The 19515-nt window shown below is 36.4% G+C and overlaps 1 protein-coding gene across 2 annotated transcripts in view; it reads left to right on the forward strand.

The window, feature by feature from the left end:
- The window catches only part of ARFGEF1 (ADP ribosylation factor guanine nucleotide exchange factor 1), a 148095-nt gene that overhangs the window by 39716 nt on the left and 88864 nt on the right, over positions 1-19515 (forward strand). For both annotated transcript variants that reach the window (XR_002343274.1, XM_001928010.7), the window contains exons 2-5: positions 11406-11436; positions 11965-12121; positions 13532-13678; positions 16421-16600. Coding sequence is in view for 1 of the 2 variants with exons in the window: in XM_001928010.7 (XP_001928045.1) it covers positions 11406-11436; positions 11965-12121; positions 13532-13678; positions 16421-16600 (515 nt within the window). In the remaining variant the exon portion in view is untranslated. The remainder of the gene's footprint in view (positions 1-11405; positions 11437-11964; positions 12122-13531; positions 13679-16420; positions 16601-19515) is intronic.

Genomic DNA, 19515 nt, shown 5'->3' on the forward strand with positions numbered 1-19515 from the left:
CTTCTGCATAGCTTACGTTGATTAGAATCTGTGAAATGTCTGATTGTTTATTTACCAGTAGGGGCATTAATACTGAGAACAATAACTCTGTTCTTGTTGATTTTCACTGTAGCTGCTGCAAGTTGTTGATGGTAAACAGCCACTGCATTCTTTTCTGTCCCAATATTAAGTTCCATTAAAAGACCATTTTCATAATTTGTAGTTTCTCTAAATGTTTATTTTCACTTAATTTTCTTTAAATTTGGCTTCTTAATATTTATTACTTTAGTGTCATTAAGCAGGTACTTGATGTGAATTCTGTTGAGATTTTTATTTTTTATTTTATTTAAAATATTTTATACATAAAGTGAAATGGAAAGAATTTGCCCTGAAATAGTTATTCAAATCACATTTCTAGTTTTAGTTTTCTAAACAAGATTTTTTATGTTTTTGAATTATTACATAGCATAGTGGTTTTTTTGTTTTGTTAGAACTTAACGTATACATTGGAAAATTATGATAACATTCTAAAATTAGTATTCTTTTAAGTTAATAACCTATTGAAATTCAGCCATTTGATTAAGGCTTTTTTTTTTTTTAAACCTAAATTATTGCATTTCCTTTTTGTTATCTTGATTAAGTCACTGCAGGTTTTTTAATCTGTAAAATGGGCGTGTTGGTAATATTCTTGGCTGTTCTAAGAATTGACAATATGTATGTAAGAATATGTATGTAAAACTTCATATAAATTCTAAAATGTTGGAGTTCCTGTTGTGGCACAGCAGAAATGAATCTGACTAGTATCCATGAGGGTGCAGGTTCCATCCCTGGCTTTGCTCAGTGGGTCAGGGATCTGGTGTTGCCGTGAGCTGTGGTGTAGGTCACAGACAAGGCTCAGATCCCACATTGCTATGGCTGTGGTGTAGGCCGGCAGCTGTAGCTCCAATTGGAACCCTAGCCTGGGATCTTCCATATGCTGCAGGTACGACCTTAAAAACCAAAAAAAAAAAAAAGAAAAGGAAAGGAAAGGAAAAAAAATTCTAAAATGTTACACAAATACAAGCTATTTTTGTTGTTTGTTAGACTCCTTTCTCTTCATGTGATTTTGGTGAGCTAATCACCAATTTTCATTATCTTAGAAGACATTTCTCAAAGATCTCACTGTTGTTGAGGTACCACACTTCAAGAAACAGTTTCAATCCATTAGATTTTTTTTTGTCTTTTTAGGGCCACAACTGTGGCATATGGAGGTTCCCAGACTAGGTGTTGTATCTGTAGCCGCTGGCCTGTGCCACAGCCACAGCAACGCCAGGTCCAAGCCATGTCTGTGACCTACACCACAGCTTATGGCAACGCCAGATCCTTAACCCAGTGAGTAAGGCCAGGGATTGAACCTAAGTCCTCGTGGATACTACTCAGATTTGTTTCACCCTGAGCCACGACAGAAACTCCTAGAATTTTTTATTTCTATGTATTTATCATGGAAAAGTTATTTAGATGTATTAGAGAACTTAAATGACAGAGTACCCCATATCGCAGGGGATATGTTCCAAGATCCCTAGTGGATGCTTGAAACAGTGGGTGGTACTGAACCTTCTGTATACTGTATTTTAACTTATGCATACATACCTATGATATAATTTATAAATTAGATGCAACAAGAGATGAACAACAATAACTAATAATAAAATAGAAGTTACAACAATATAAGGTAATAAGGTTATGTAAATAGTCTTTCAAAATATCTTTTTGTACAAGTTTAATGCCTTTTCCATCTTAACTGAGCACTTAACACATTGTGGCCATAACTTTTGCAGTTTGACGTGTGACAACAAAATTAGCACAGATTTCTTTTTCTTTCTTCACAATTTCATGAGTAGAAGGTTCATTTTTACTGTAGATCTTAGCAACCTCAGCATTCAGTTTCTTTTTTTTTTTTTTTTCTTGCTTTATTAAGTCAAGAACTTATATCTTTTCACTTAAAGGAAGCACTTTAAGGGAAGCTATAGCTTCTCTTTGGTATATCCAAATTGCCAGTATCACTACTCTTGCCCTTGGGAGCCATTGTTAAGTCAAAAGAGGGTTAGTTGAACAAAGCCCATCTATGACAGTCCATCCTGAGAAGTCACTAAGTGACTAAGGACAGGATCACTGAAGGAATGATTGATGTCCTGGTGGGACAAAGCAGAATGGTGTGGGATGGCACAAAATTTCATCACACTGCTCAGAATGTCACACAATTTAAAACCTAGACTATTATCCATGAGGACATGGGTTCCATCCCTGGCCTTGATCAGTGGATTAAGGATCCAGCATTGCCGTGAGCTGTGGTGTAGGCCGGCAGCTGTAGCTCTGATTTGACCTGGGGAACTTCCATATGCTGCAGATTCAGCCCTGAAAAAAAAAACAAAACAAAACAGAACCCAATTTAGGGTCATTTATTTCTGGGATTTTCCATTTAGTATTTTCATTTTTGAATGTTAAATTTGGAAGTTCTGAGTTTGATTTATTTGTAAGCTAACTGCGATTCATATGTCTAATTTTCATTTGAATGTAGTCACTTTTCCTTAGTTGGTTTTTGCTGTTTTATGATAGAAACTTCACTTTTCACCCTTAGTCTGAAAATTCCACCAATATTCATACCCTTGAGGACAATTATAGTAGAATGTTAAGTCAGAATCTTGTACTCCTTTTTGGTACATCTTCTGGAACCATATTATCAAATGGGGGTCTGCTGGTTTTTGATGGAAAGGGCAGAAATAATGGCTTTTGAGTGAAAATCTATTCTTTTCCTTTCAGAAAATAGGCTATGATAAGAAAATATTTGTTTGAACTTTAGCAGGAAATTTGGTAGTCTAAAAGACTGCTCAGGGTCTTATACATGCTTATGGAGGTAGGGGGCTGGTTTAATAAAAAATTAATCAGTATTATGTTTACGAATAATTTTGGAAGTAATGGATTCTACTAAAAGTACATATTCTTGGGGGAAATTACTTGGAGGAAAATTTCTATAGTTTGGCTTATGGTACTGATTTCCTTTTATAAAATAAGGTAAAATTTAGCTTAACTTAGGACAAAATAGTTACAAATACATAGTAAACTTTCTAAGCGGCATGAAAGAGTACTAAGTATTAAATAAGTAGCTGTGACAATTTTTACTATAAACCATGGCAATAAATAAAATCTTAGCATTTACAAATATTCATTTAACCTTTCACCCTAGTGTCAAAGCATATCTTGTTATGCAAGTTTTTAAGACTGTCAGAACTTAGGTACTTTGATCACTTCTGCAGTCATCATTTTAGTACCTGTGAACATCTATTATTCATACTGGTGCTTATTTACTGTCCAAGCAACTCCTAGTTGATTCCAGTTGATTATTTGTTCCCATTGCATCTTTTTGCTTCTGTCAAATAGGAAGGGTGGTAGAAGTAGTGATGGTAGAAGCATAATGAAAAGTTACCTTTTTTTTTTTAGATGAATTTTTTTGTATTTATTTTTTTTAGGGCCCCACCCACAGCATATGGAGATTCCCAGGCTAGGGGCTGAATCAGAGCTATAGCTGCTGGCCTACACCACAGCCACAGCAATGCCAGATCCAAGCCACGTCTGTGACCTACACCACCGTTGATGGCAACCCCAGATCCTTAACCCACTGAGTGAGGCCAAGGATTGAACCTGCATCGTCATGGTACTGGTCAGATTGGTTTCTGCTGAGCCACAACAGGAACTCTGAAAAATTATCTTTTTGACTGTTTTCTGGGCACTAAAAAGAAACTTAAACTGGTATTTTGTTTTAAATTACTTTGTACTTCAGTTGATATCAATACTTATATATGATTTAGTTAAAATTTTGCAAACTAATTTTGCAGAGGACTTCCAGATTCTGAGGAGGCTGATATACTTATTATAAAGGGATTGTTTTAGGGAACAAGTCCTGCCTGCATTTTATTAAGCACTATCTGTTAACCGTCTGGTTTCCTTATCCACATACTCCGCAACACATTAGAACCTTACATATTCTCAGCAGGCTTTTTGGCACCCCTCAGTTACCTACCTGTCTCTCCTGTTTCCAAGGAGTTATTTCAAACCCCAGTCTTTTTGAGTCTCCTTAACCCTTTTTGTTCCAATTGCCTAAAACCCTTTTTGTTCCAATTGTGTAATAAACCACTCCAAGACTTAGTGGTGTATCTCAGTGACCATTTTATTATGCTCACAGACTGTGTCTCTCAGGTATTCAGATGAGGCCTGTTGCTGCTCGGAAATGTCTTGGAGCCTCAGCTGGGAAGACTCAAATGACTGGGGGATATGTGAATGAGGAACTAGAATCCTCTAGGGGCTTCTTCACTCACATGTCTGGTGCCTGTACTGTGGTGCCTTGAAACTGGGCTCGGCTGGGATTGTTGACTGAACCAGTTATGTTTCACAGCAGAATCTTTAGGTTGCAAGAGTGGGACCCAACATTCCAGGAGAACCAGGCAGGGGCTGCATGGCCCTTTCTAATAATCTTGACAGTTGTTCACAGTCACTTCCATTGTATTCTTTTGGTTACAAATAAATCTCTAAGGCCAGCCCATATTCAAGGGAAGGTGAATTAGACTCTCTAGGTGGAGTGTCGCAAGGTCACCTTGCAGAAGGGCTTGTGGGATGGGAGGTTACCACAGTGATCATTTTGGAAAATAAAGTCTGTCGCACTATCTCCTGGTCTTCAAATTTCTGTCTTAGTGCCTGCTGAATACTGTCACTTGAACATCCCCATTGCTTTAAGTAAAACATGACCAAAACTTACCTCTTCTCCACCTCTGAGCCTTCACCCCTACTTTCACACGGTGAGAAAACTGTGTTTTGTGTCTAAATTAATGGTAACTCTATTATTCAGTTAGGCAGGCTAAATCTCTTCTTGCTCATCCTCCTCGATAAATTAGATTGTATGATTGTTTTTCCTACCAAGATCACCATGGAATTTACTTTTACTCATCCCTTTTGTCATAGTTTTTGTTCAAGCTGTTATCTCTTTCTTAGATTACTGTAATATTCTGTTTAACTTCTGTATTTTTATTTAATCCTTAATTTCATGAAATGTGTTTCTTTTAAATCATAAGATTGGCCTTGAAAAAGTAAACCTAGCAGAATACATACATCCAAAGAAATGTTATTTTTCAAGATGATGCCTTACATTTATGCAGTTTCCTAAATGTTTTTGTTTAAATTGCTTTCTCATATAGTTGACCCAAATTGCTGCTTTCAGTTGATCGTATATCATCTTTATAGTTTGTGTTAAAGGCTCCTTTAAGAATCTATGTAAGAATCTATGTACTCTTTTTCTAAAACACTGCTTGCACACACACACTGGCATGGTTCACAGATGTACTCAAGTTAAGGACTTGTTTTGTAGTCACATACCATTCTTCATACTTGGCCCCAAGCCACTTGTGGTTAATTGGTGGTTAGAATCCGATTCCCTTTCTAGAGAGTTTTCCTTCTGTGAGGTTATTCATTTAAAAGAAGGAAGCAGGCAGGAAAGACCTGCAAACAGTGCATTCCACAAATATTTTTGAATACTGGCAGTATGATGATAATTGAAGCATAGCTTCCCACAGTTTCTGCTTCGAAGGAGACCACACATTGGATGTGTATGTTCTAATGTGTTTATCAAAAACTCTTCATTTGCCTTTAAGTCTTTCCTTAGATTACCAATTTCGTTTGCATTGAGTAAATGCTGTTGTCCTGCAAGCTGTAAGACTAAATGATGTCATGAGAGGTAGATAGAAATCATTCATAGTTTATAGGTAATAGAATTTGTTGAATCTGTATAAATACCATTTTGAAATTTATATGTGTCCTGTCAATTAAGGAAAAGCAAGCTGCTAAGCAAGTTGATAGTAAAATAATATTATGAGGGAATATTTAATATATTGAGGAAATCAGGCATATAAAGCACATAAAATCAGTTATATAAAATCAGGCATATAAAGCACATAAAATCAGTTATTTTTTAGTAGATCACTCTTTTTCTTGTTCATTAAACAAGTCCTGTGCCTTATCATCTGTTTCAGTGATTTAATGTACTTGCTTCCAGTAATTTAATCTACCTGAAAGGAATAAAACTTGTGTTTCTTTCAAATCACTTTAAAATCTATACTTTATATGCTAATTTATGATGACCTCTTTCCTCCAATTTCAATCTTTCCTTCTGTACAATGCAGTAGTTGTGTTTCTTAGGTTTTAAAATAACTGTATAAAAATAGTTCTGAAGGGATGAGGGAGTTAATGGCTAGAGAGAAAATAATTTCTGAAATAATTTTTATAAAGTTTGTTCGAAGAGCCATGACTACATAGTAAAAAACCCTAAATATCACTAAACAAACAAATCTAGGTTCTGACTTTTATTTTAGCTCAAGAGTGATGACTTTTCTTATCACATACAATATTGTCTGTTTTGCATTGTCTGGTGTTTTCCAGAGCAGTGTCAGAAATGTTTTGTTGGAGTTCCATTGTGGCTTAGCAGAAACGAACCTGACTAGGATCCATGAGGATGCAGGTTCAATCCCTCATCCTCACTCAGTGGGTTAAGAATCCTGCATTGCTGTGAGCTTTGGCATAGGTCGCAGCTGTGCCTGGATCCTGAATTGCTGTGGCTGTGGTGTAAGCTGGCAGCTGCAGCTCTGATTCAACCCCTGGTCTGGGAACTTCCATGTGTTTCAGGTGTGACCCAAAAAACAAAAAACATTTTGCTGTTGGTGGTCATCCTTGTCATGATTCTGACTTTAATAGGAAAATATTTCACAGTTAAGCACCAAGTAGTTTTTAGTTTGAGTATGCTTCTTAATTTGTTAATTCAATATTTTTTCTTCTGCATGTTTTTTCTTTAATAATTGGGGATTAATTGGTTTACAGTTGACCCTTGAACAATACAGGTTTGAGCTGTGTGGGTCCATGTATATATACACAGATACTTTTCAACAGTAAATACTGCAGTACTATACAGTCCATGGTTGGTTGAATCATGGATGCAGAGGAACAGCAGAAATGGACGGTTGATTATAATTTAACTTCTGCCTTGTTCAAGGGTCAACTAACCCTTGAACTTCTTGTACTTCTTGACTCTACTGTTGAAGAAGAACTGCTAATTCATTAAACTGTACTTCTTGATTCTACTGTTGAAGGAGAACTGCTAATTCATTAAACTAGAGAGGCAGTTTCCTCAAATACTGTTCGTGTTACTGAACATTTATTATAAGTTAAGAAAACTGAAAAAAAATTTGTTTTTAGCATAGGCTCTAACACTAGTCTAAGAAGTCTTACAGGGACAATAAATGGATGTGGACACAGTGATGAAACCAAACTGTCTTGCACTCATTTCTTTTAACCATTTTAGTAGTGATTCTTAAACTTGTTTTCATGTTAGAATCCTCTGGAAGCTTTGTTAACACAGATTGTAGTACTCTACATTCATAGTTTCTGATGCAGAAAGTTGGGTGGAGGGCCTGGTGATGCCGATACTGCTGGTCCTGGGACCACATTTTGAGAATCACTCCTTTAAAATAAGTTTACCCTTATAAATAGAGAATGAATTTTTCAGTTCATGTGCATCAGTTAATAGAAGGTTGCTTAAGGAGTTCCTGTTGTGGCTCAGTGGTAATGAACCCAACTAGTATCCAAGAGGGTGCGGCTTCAATCCCTCGCTTGTTCATTGAGTTAAGGATCTGGCGTTGCTGTGAGCTTTTGTTGTATGTTGCAGATGAGGATTGGATCTGGTGTTACTGTGGCTGCGGCCTAGGCCAGGAGCTGCAGCTCCATTTCAACCTGTAGCCCAGGAACTTCCATATGCCTCAGGAGCAGCCCTAAAAAGCAAAAACGAAGGTTGCTTAAATAGAGCAGTGTGTAGTGTGAAATACACTACTTTAAAACTAGATAAACTAGTTTCTGGATCACTACTGACCAGCTGGCTGGCTTTTAAGCCATTATTTAACTAATCTGATTTATGGTTTTCTCATCCATAAAGTGAGGAATTGAGGATAAAATTAGGTAATGTATAAAAAAGTGTTTAAACTCTTTGCTGCACAAATATAAGGTAGTATTGCATATTTAAATTTTTTTCAGCTTGTGTTAAATGGTGTAGTTTATAATGTTGTTACTTTCAGTATTTTTCTACTTTGTCCACCTCTCCCCTATTGCCACTTGTTCTTTTAATCTTTTTTTTTTTTTTTTTTTTTTTTTTTTTTTTTGTTGTTGTTGCTATTTCTTGGGCCGCTCCCGCGGCATATGGAGGTTCCCAGGCTAGTGGTCGAATCGGAGCTGCAGCCACCGGCCTACGCCAGAGCCACAGCAACGCGGGATCCGAGCCGCGTCTGCAACCTACACCACAGCTCACGGCAACGCCGGATCGTTAACCCACTGAGCAAGGGCAGGGACCGAACCCGCAACCTCATGGTTCCTAGTCAGATTCGTTAACCACTGCGCCACAACGGGAACTCCTGTTCTTTTAATCTTGATTACTTTTTAGTGATAGTGTCTTTCAGTTTAAGTGGCCTTGAATGGCTTTGAAAGGAGGTGTATTAAGAGGAATACAAGCAGTCTTCAGAAGATTGTAAAAGTATAAGCATTTTGCAGGCCCATAAAGATAACCCTGCAAGCTGAAAACATATAAGCTATGTTAATAATCAGTGGGTAAAACTGCGATCTGTGACCTTTGAAAGATTTTGTCAAAACATTTAAAAAACTCTAACTGTTGGTTACAAATGTATAGGAAAATGAAAAAATAATAAAACTCATATTTAGTGCAAAGTAATTCTAAAATATTAAAATCATTGAGAATTAAAGTGTTTACTGGTTTGAACAGGGCTTGCCTTGTATAATTTACAGTAAGGAGATAGAAAGATAGGAATAAATGTACTATCTGAATTAGCAGAGAATTATTACATTCAGTGTAGCTTAGGTATGTTTTACTAGACTATTTAAGTATGGTCATTTAAAAAATAATGGGAGTTCCTGCTGTGGTACAATGGGATCAGTGGCATCTTGGGAGTGAGGTTCGATCCCTGGCCCAGCACAGTGGGCGTTGCTTCAGCTGTGGCTTGGGTTGCAACTATTGTGCCGATCTGATCCCTGGCTTGAGAACTCCATATGCCTTGGGCAGCTAAATAAATAAATAAATAAATAAATGGAAGCATTTGGGAGTTCCCTGGTGGCTCAGTGAGTTAAGGATCCAGCATAGTCACCACAGTGGCTTAGGTTCCTGCTGTGGCGCGGCTTTGATCCCTGGCCTGGGAACTTCTGTGTGCCCAAAAAAAAGGAATCATAGAATAAAGTAGTTCATAGAGTTTATAGGATCCTTTTGATACTTGGTTTTAGAGCAAAGATCAGTAAACTACTTCTGTAAAGAGCTTTGTGGGCCAAGAGGAAAAGCCACTTACCATAAGTTTTAGAATATAAGTACCTTTGCAGTTACCTAAGTGCTGGAGTTAAATGTTGTTTCCTAAGGTCACACACTTATTTGGTGACAGGTTATCTTATTGGAAGATGGTATCAAAACACAGTGCTCTTTAAAATGTTATACTACCTCTGGCACTCCTAACTAATGTATTATTTACTTAATACCCAGAATACCATTTCATATTTTACAAATGGAATCTCACTTTATACAAAAATCATCACCTCCCTCCTTTTCCTACCTCACATGTTTTTTCTACCTTACCTGATTTTTAGTAAAACCTCAGCATCTTAAATAATAATGATAATATTAAATACTGTTTTAAAAATTTTATGAAGATTTGGGGCAACTAGTATATCATTTACCCCCTGTACTGTATTTTATAAAGGGATTTAAATTGTTTTTATTGCATGTATTGGTGAACTGTGCAATCTTAGTAGCCATGTGCAGATCTTAAATATCAGACATTGTGAACTTTTATTAAGTAGTATTTTAAATAACCCCAGATAATATTTTCACATTGTCTCCCTTCTACTCCTACGGCTGGCAAAATGGAAAGAGCTTTGGTCCACAGAGAATTAGATGGAAATACTGAGCATCAGTACTTAGCACAGAGTAGGTAATGAATAAATTGTGCAGGGACAGAGTGATTTGACAAAGCCACTTTATGAAGGGATTGCTATAATTGCTATTATGTGGGAGATGCTTAATACATGATAGTTTTTAATAATTTATAGGCTAGAAGTTATTTCTAGTAACCTAAATTTAACACATTTTGCTTGATATTCATAGATAGACCTATGTAGTAGAGTGGTTAAAAACCAGGATCTGGAGTTACATTACCTAGTTTTGAAACCTGGTGAAACCGGATTAGCCACACACCCATGCCATGCAGCCCTTGAGCAAATTACTCATCCTCTCTGTGCCTCGATTTTAAAGTGGAAATATGACAGTACAAATTTCATAGGGTTGTTATAAGGCCTAAACATGTTAGTAAATGTAAAATGTAACAGTGCTTGGCACATAATAAGTTCCTAACAACTGTTTGGCTGCAGTAATAGTAATTATTAATGTTATATTTCAATACTTTTTTTACAAGTTTCTAACTGGCTTAATCAATTAACCAGATTTCCCAGTATGTCATTAAATTTAAGGTTCTTCCATGATAGGTAGGACTTATCTAACTTACCTCATCACTTATAGATATAAACAGCAAAAGGGAAAATGCCCCACTAAATTGCATATGTGTATTTGACAGTGCCTTGTGTAGTCATAAGTAGAAAAATCGGTTAAATATTGACACATATATACATGATCAAGAAGTTACAGCCTGGTCTGATCATCGCCTTGAGATAACCCCAAGGCAGGTATATTGAGTTTTCTTTCTTTCACCCAACATGTACTTTATATTTTGTCATTTGAATATAGCAAATATTTTTTTTATATATATATATAAAAATATATATATATATTCTTTTTTTATATATATATATATTTTTTTTTTCTTTTTTTTTTTAAAGGGCTGAACCTGCAGCATATGGAGGTTCCCAGGCTAGGGGTCAAATCGGAGCTGTAGGTGCCAGCCACAGCCACAGCAAACAGGATGGATCTGAGCCACACCTGTGACTACACCACAGCTCATGGCAACCCTGGATCGTTAAACCCACTGAGTGAGACCAGGGATGGAACCTGCGTCCTCATGGATACTAGCTAGATTCGTTTCTACTTGAGAAAAGGAAATGCTTTGAGAACTTGTGATCTCTAATACTATTTTTATGGTTGTCAATGTATATTCTTTGTATAGTTTTTAAAAATTATGTTGTTTGTGTAAATTAATACATTTTGGCTACAGCAGAATTTTAGTACCCAGTTTTCTTTTAATTTGTATTCTTCCCAACTTCTTATAGAAATTACAGATTAATTTAAAACATAAGTTACTTAATGATCTTTCTGTTGTTAAGTTTTCTGATGTATGCTTCTTTTTTCCCCCCAGAGGAAATAAAAGCGGAAACTGAAAAGCAGAGGTTTGTAGGGGTTTTTTTCTTTCTCAGTAAAAATAATTTGTAAATTTGTCCGTCTTGGCCATAGTAATAATTATACAATCATTATGTTTCAGTGCAGCAGATTTTTTGCATGTGATTTTTATAATAAAATCAGTTTAAAAATGATTTTTGAGAAATATGGTATGCATATTTATAAATACAAAAATCTCGTAAGTTAAAGGTATTTCCTAAAATACCATAAGATATGCTTTAAAGTCTTTTCTTAAAGACTTTGATTCATATTTAGAATGACCACTAATTACTTAACCTAAATAATTACTTTAATTAATTAATATTTATTTTCTTGCATTTAGTTACAACCTGGCTACCAACTTATGACCTATAGTGAATCACTTAACTCTTCTGGGCTTTGGTTTCCTCATGAAATATGGGGAAATAAAGACCGATTTAGCAAAGTGCCTTTTAGAACTGAAATTCTTTGTTTTCTGTGAGTGTATCATCAGCATGATGAATGTGATTTTCTAATCAGACTCTTCTCTTTTCCTTTAGTCCTCCTCATGGAGAGGCAAAAGCTGGATCAAGCACCCTTCCACCAGTGAAATCAAAGACAAATTTTATTGAAGCAGACAAGTACTTCCTCCCCTTTGAATTGGCTTGCCAGTCCAGGTGTCCCCGCATAGTTAGTACATCTCTAGATTGTTTACAGGTCTGTATAACTTGGCACTATCTAAAAACCATCTAATTTGCATGTGTTTTTTCTTTTCTTTCTTTTTTTTAAATTTTTGGTCTTTTTAGGGCTGCAGCTGCGGCATATCGAAGTTCCCAGCCTAGGGGTCATATTGAAGCTGTAGCCACAGCAACACCAGATCCAAGCCTTGTCCATAACCTACACCACAGCTCATGGCAACACTGGATCCTTAACCCACTGAGGAAGCTCAGGGATTGAACCCGAGTCCTCATGGATACTAATTGTGTTCATTACTGCTGAACCGAAGCGGGAACTCCTTGAATGTGTTTCTAAACATTACTCAAAATTGATGATTCAGACATTTTCCATGAAAGCCTTGATTATTCTTTTTGTGGTAAGAAACCAAATGGTTGCTTATATTAGAGAGAAACAAGAAACAGTAATAGTTGCAAAAAGATACTTTTAGTTTTAGGTTAGCAAAAATCTCTAGCTTAGTGAGAACACAAATCTTTACTAAGGTTATCAGTAATGAAAGCATTTTAACCTATTGCTAATTTTACATACATCATTATTTGTAGTGATTTTACTAGTATTTGCTATTTTATGTAAAACAGTGTTAATATTAACATTTTAGTATTTGTATTTACTTTGGGATTTTAGTCCTGACCTTCATTTATTTCAGAAAGATTTCTTAAATCTTTCTTTCTCTTTTGCTTATACACACACACAGATCCTTTTACATATTTGTAAGACAAACCTCCAGGTAGAGGGGTCTTTATCTTCTTAGGTATTTTTCCTGTTTGGGGATATACCTTTGTATCTAACAATTCAGTGGAAAAGATCATATCAATATGACTTGTTTTTAAGGTAAGTTAAGAATAAGTTCATTTGATTTGTGACCTTATCTTGCCTCAAAAATAAAATTATAATATCCAAGGCCTTCCTTCCAGGGTTATAATGGTAATGATGAATGAACAAACCTATGATTTATTGCAGCCAATGTGTGGAAATTGGGTTTTCTGCATTTTCATAGATCTAATTTAGAAAGAGCTTTTGGGTCATTTGAATGTGTTAAGAGAGCTTTCACAAAAGCAGTATCAGTAATATTTGGGTAGAAAGCAGTAAGCTATTCTGACTCATCAGAGACAAGTTCTAAGGCCTGCCTTTCTCAAAGTATTGCCTGATGGTTTTACTGTGGTTATTTTTTCTGTTTTTGTGATTATTATAGGTATAAATAATCTCGCATATTTATAGCTTAATAAAGCTTTCGTCACCAAACGTTGGTATAGCTTTGGCTTTGATTTATATCTTTATATAAAAAGCTTAACATATGTTCAATTGTGTATTGTAATTTTAATGTATATTTAATTAGTGTATATATATGTGTGTTAGCTTAATTAGGATCTTTATTTTCTTTCTCCATTTCAGAAACTCATTGCTTATGGGCACTTGACTGGCAATGCCCCAGATAGTACAACACCAGGCAAAAAATTAATTGATAGAATTATTGAAACAATTTGTGGCTGTTTCCAGGGTCCTCAAACAGATGAAGGAGTTCAGTTACAAATAATAAAGGTAATTAATTATTTAAGGTGACTTTGTAATTCATAATCTGTATTTTTTTTAGATCAAAAGCCTTTACCTTGGAAAATATTTGAAAAGGTCATTTAATATGTTTTCCAGCTATAATAGAGAAAATATGGGTGCTTTTTAGACGTCAGTCAGGGGATTTTATTGTTGAATGCCACGAGCTCACTGGGAGAAGACTCTTACTTCCAAATCACTTATTTTGAAGGTCCCAGTTAGGGCCCCCAGAGTCTTCCAGAGCTTTTCAGTTTCTGGCATGCTTCTGTCTTTTGAGCTTTAGCATCCTGTGTAAAGATTCTGTGACCCTTCTATTTTCTTCTTCTACTGTCAGATCCATTGTAATCCACTTTACCATGTGAATTACTTGGGCACCAGCTTTTCTGATTCCCTTGGACTTGTCAGTCTGCTGAACCTGCTCAGCTAAACCCTGTGCTAGGTCTGTGCTATGATATACCTGGATCATAAAACTCCTTTTGTTGCTGAAATTCAGCCTCTGTCTGCTGGTGCCGAATTGAAATGCAGAGACAGGGTTTGGGGTAAAAGAGAAGAAGAAAGCTTTATTGCTTTGCCAGGCAAAGGGAGGGGTCAAAGCAGGCTAACACTCTAATGACTATGCCCCCCATTGGAAAAAATTGAGAGGAGTTTTATAGTAAAAAGGAGAAAAACAGGTTTTCAGGTAGGAATCAGGATTGGGACAAACATGCATTCTTCTCTTTCTTTGGGGGAATCTTTAATCATCAAAGCTGGAGTGAGGAGACTTCGGCATGATAATGCTGGTGGTCTGCTGGGTTATTGCCTAGAATAACAGTACTTGTGAAAGGGGCATATTGATCAGAGATTAGAACAAACTAGGAAAGTTCCTGAAAAACATCATGTGCTAGGAGTCCCCGTCGTGGCGCAGAGGTAAACGAATCAGACTAGGAACCATGAGGTTGCGTGTTTGATTCCTGTCCTTGCTCAGTGGGTTAAGGATTCGGTGCTGCCATGAGCTGTGGTGTAGGTCGCAGACACGGCTTGGATCCCGCGCTGCTGTGGCTCTGGTGTAGGCCAGTGGCTACAGCTCCGATTCGACCCCTAGCCTGGGAACCTCCATATGCCGCAGAAGCAGCTCTAGAAAAGGCAAAAAGACAAAAAATTAAAAAACAAAAACAAAAAAACCCCATCATGTGCTAATAACCTTTCATTCACAGGCAATTGTGCTCAGGGTTCCTAATCTTTATCTTATGGGTGATTGTGTTTAGGGTGCAATTAAGCCAAGGAGAAGGACAAAGAAGGAGTATAAGCTTTTCAGTTTTAAAGCATTCATTTCTAAGAGAAGCATAAGGCATGTAACTCTTTTCTTAGGTGTATGAGATGCCTATGTCATTATGTGTATCCCTTGAGAGGAAACCAGGATCCCGCCCCAAGGCTATACTATTGTTGCTTGACTGTTCCTCCCTTGTCTCTGTATCCCCTCCCTTCCCTCATCAGCAACTGTCTGAACCTGCCCCTTGGAACTCAGGGAAGGCCATGGAGGCTGAATGAGGCCCATTTCCTAAGAACAAGAAATGGGGGATACAGAAAGGCTTTTGTGCCCAGGAGCCCTATAGGACCCTGCTTGGTTTCACTTTAAAGAAAAATCACTCATTTGTATTTTCAGTCTGCTATAAAAATTGAAATTTTTTTTTTTTTAAGGTTGCACCCACAGCGTATGGAAGTTCCTGGGCCAGAGTTTGAATCTAAGCCACAGTTGCAGCAACACAAGATAACTTTAATTCACTGCACTGGGCTGGGGATTGAATCCGTGCCTCCATAGCAACCCATACTGCTGCAGTCAGCTTCTTAACCCACTGCACTACAGCAGAAACTCCTAAATATTGAATTTTTAATGTTTCTGCTAATAGTGGTGGTATGTTTATTTACCAGTAAAATTTTCTTGGATTCTTAGTACTTTTGAAATTGTTTACATGTGTAAAGTGTTCCTTTATGTATGGCTGTCATCCTTTTTGAGTCTTTTAGTTTCAGAGCTGCATTGACTTTATGCATCATAAAATACCTTTATTCTAAAAAAATTATCCAGTTTGGCCCATTATTTTCAGTTTCATGTCAGTTGTCACTTGTTTAGCATGTGCTCAGTGCTGACTGTGCATAGATAGCATTGTACTACATAGAAGGATAGAAGGAAGGTATCAGTCTTTGCTTTTGAGAAGTGGTTACAGTTCACATAAATTAAAGCTGTTCACTCTGTTGGAGGTTTTGCCTTAGGATTATTTTAAAACATCTGTAAACATCTTCAGTAACAACAATAGCACACTGAACTCAGTCTGAAAGTAGGATCTCAGGAAAATTTGAATAGGACAAAATATGTATCCTCCAAAGTTGAAATCAAGTTCAACAGATAACATCATCTGAAACAAATCTTTGCTCTACTGTGATAGTTTTATTGCTGTGCATTTTAATGCACTAAATATTTCTATTAAAAATGGAACTTGGATTGAAATAAATCAGTTGAATGGTTTTCTAGTGTTTTGGGTTTGGGAGGACTATATGAAAACTACTACCAGAATGGGAAAAATATAAAGTATTTTAACAGTTGATGACATATTTAAGGCAGGTAGAAATTCTATATACATTATCTTAAAGTGGTAATGGTGTCTGAAAGTTTTAATTCTGATATAAAAGTAATCGTATATTTTTGTGTAGAAACTCTGGATGCAAAACATTTCTTTAACTTTGTCCTTTTTTAAAAAGGCTTTACTTACTGCAGTAACATCTCAACATATAGAAATTCATGAAGGAACTGTACTGCAAGCTGTGAGAACATGTTACAATATCTACCTAGCAAGCAAAAATCTCATCAATCAGACAACAGCCAAAGCTACTCTTACTCAGATGCTAAATGTTATCTTTGCACGCATGGAAAACCAAGCAGTAAGTATTTACAAATGAGAGAGATTGTATAAAACACCACAGGCATCAAGCATAGAAAAAATTCTACATAAATTATAGTGAAATCTTCTGTGCCCGTGGAGAGATCTGTCTTTTATTTACAGTTTTATGTACTGGACATCCTTGGTATTGTTTTATTTTGTTTTGTTTTGAGGTTTACTGACTCATTTGGCTTTGGATAAAATGCTTTTTTAGTTGTTCACAATTAAAACGTTATCATTTGTCATCATCCTCATGGAAATGTTTATGAATTGATGTTTTTATTGTTCTCAGTCTTAGTTAGGTGAGTATAATGTAGATATAAATTTATCTAATTGGTCTATTCTGGTATATTCATTGAGGCTTTAAAAAATAAAATTTCTATAGTTATGAAATGCATTTGGGAAGCAGGTAAGAGATCAGCAGCTGGAGAAATTTTTTAAAATTATCTAGGTCTTAATAATTAAGAATCAACTTCTAACTATTTTGAACTGATTTTAAACTTGCAGAAAAGTCACAAAAATAGATCCTCTTTACTCTGCTTTCCTTAATGCCAACATCTTATGTAACAACCATTTTATAATGTTCAGAAGCAGAAATTAAAACTGGCATAATACCATAAAGTAAACTATAGGCCTTACTTGAAGTCACTAATTTTCCCACTAATATCCTTTTTTCTATTTCAAAATCTGATCCAGAATCCCACATTGCATTTAATATGCCTTTAGTTATGCCTTAGTCTTCTCGTATTTGTAAAGAGTGATGATCAGTTACTTCATTGAAGGTCCTTCAGTTTCATTTGTCAGATGTTTTCTCATGATTAAAATGAGGTTGTCCATTTTTTGCAAGAATACCTGTGAAGCAATGTTTCCTTCCCAGTACATCATATCAGGAATTCATTTTTGATGTATATTAATACTAATAATATTAACTCTGATTATTTGGTTATGATGGTACCTGCTAGATTCTTCTACTGTGAAGTTATTCTTTGTTTTTTGTCTTCTTGCCTTTTTCTAGGGCCGCTCCTGCGGCATATGGAGATTCTCAGACTAGGGGTCGAATCGCAGCTCTAGCCGCTGGACTACGCCAGAGCCACAGCAACACGGGGTCCGAGCCCTGTCTTTGACCTACACCACAGCTCACAGCAATGCTGGATCCTTAACCCACTGAGCAAGGGCAGGGATTGACCCCGCAACCTCATGGTTCCTAGTCGAATTTGTTAACCACTGAGCCATGACGGGAACTCCTGTAAAGTTATTCTTTTACATTTAATAAATACCTTGGAAAAGATTCTTTAAGACTGCAAATATCCTGTGTTGGTTTTTTTTTCTCACACTCCCCTGCCCCCAATTTGAGTATCCACCAGTGGATCATGTTGGCAGCAGTTAGTAGTACAGTATTTCCCTAGTAGTGATATTCTTTTTCTCTCTTGTTCTATATTTATTGACCAGAATTATTCTCCTTTACTGTTTATTCAATTTTTTATTTACATCAGTCTGTATTTATGGATATTTATTTTATTCTGTGATTTATAACCCAATTCCACCATTTATTCTGTTGCCCCAGTTATTTCAGTTTTGGCCTTCCGTCTTTTTTACAAGCCCTCAGCCTTTTTAAATACCTTCTTATTTTCTGGAATCTTATGATTTTCCAGGCTCATTCTGAATTTTCTCTATTCCGTCCCTGGTGTAGTAGCCGCATAAACTGGGAGCCCTGGCTCCTTCAGTTGGAAAGTAGTTATTAGAAACCAAAATCTGAGTGCTACGTGTGTTCATTGCAACTGGGTTGTTACTGCTTCTAGGCCCTCTCAGCAGATGGACCTAGGAAATGCATATGTATATACTCACCCCTCCTCCTCTTTTCCTTCCTCTCCCACACCTGTTGTGACTGTTCATCTACACATATATTAAAAACCATGTGTTCATACTGATAGTTCTGATTCCAGTCCAGTACCACAGGGTTCATTTCGGCCCTGTCCCTTTATTTATTTGTAAATTTTCCCTCTCTAATCAGTGAGATATAAGGCTTTCATTTTCTGTGATACATTGTTTGTTCAGTCCTATTACACACACATAGTAGTTTCAAAATTGCTAACTCATCACTGTGAGAAGAAAACTTACTAAGCAAATTCTATTATTTATATTTAGTGGGATTTTTTTGTCATTAGCCTTATAGTATCCATTCAAAATACTGTTTTCCAGTTACTTAGATTAGTTCTTCTCCATACTCTTGAATGATAATATTATTATTTTATAATATAATTAAGTTCATTTATTACTGCCTGTTTTCCACTTTAGTAGCTCTTACTTTCAGGTTTAATTGCTTACTTATCTTTGAGTATGTTAAACTCTACTCTGAATTTAGAGTTAGAACTATACAGAAGGTGTACTCCTCATTCCCATCACTCCACTCCTCTTCCTCCCTTCTTTCCACACCTTGGATGTAGCTAATCTGAATTGTTTCTGGTTTATCCTCTGCATTTCTTTAGCACAAATGAGCAAATATATGTATGGTTATGGTTTCTTGTATCATTTATCTTGCATGAAAGTTAGCATACTGTATTAGTTATCTATCACAGCATAACAAATTACCCCAAACATTAGCTGCTTAAATAAACTCACAGTTTAGCTGCTTATCTCTCAGAGTTTCTGAGGGTCCAGAGTCCAAGAGTGGCTTAGCTTGGTGTTTGTGAAACTCATAAGGTTTCAGTTGACTTCAAGAATCATAATATCAACTGCAGTCATTTAAAGCCTTTATTGGGCTAGAGAATGAGAGAAAGAGAAACAGGGCAGAAGCTGCATTGTCTACCTTATGATCAGATGTGGTCATCCAGACCTCCCTGGCGCAGTAGGGAGGGGGGCTCTACGAAGAAGTGAAAATCAGGAGGTAGCGATCATTGGTGGCCATCTGGCTATCAC

The sequence above is a fragment of the Sus scrofa genome, chromosome 4 (genome assembly GCF_000003025.6).
Source record: "Sus scrofa isolate TJ Tabasco breed Duroc chromosome 4, Sscrofa11.1, whole genome shotgun sequence".
Lineage (NCBI taxonomy): Eukaryota > Metazoa > Chordata > Mammalia > Artiodactyla > Suidae > Sus > Sus scrofa.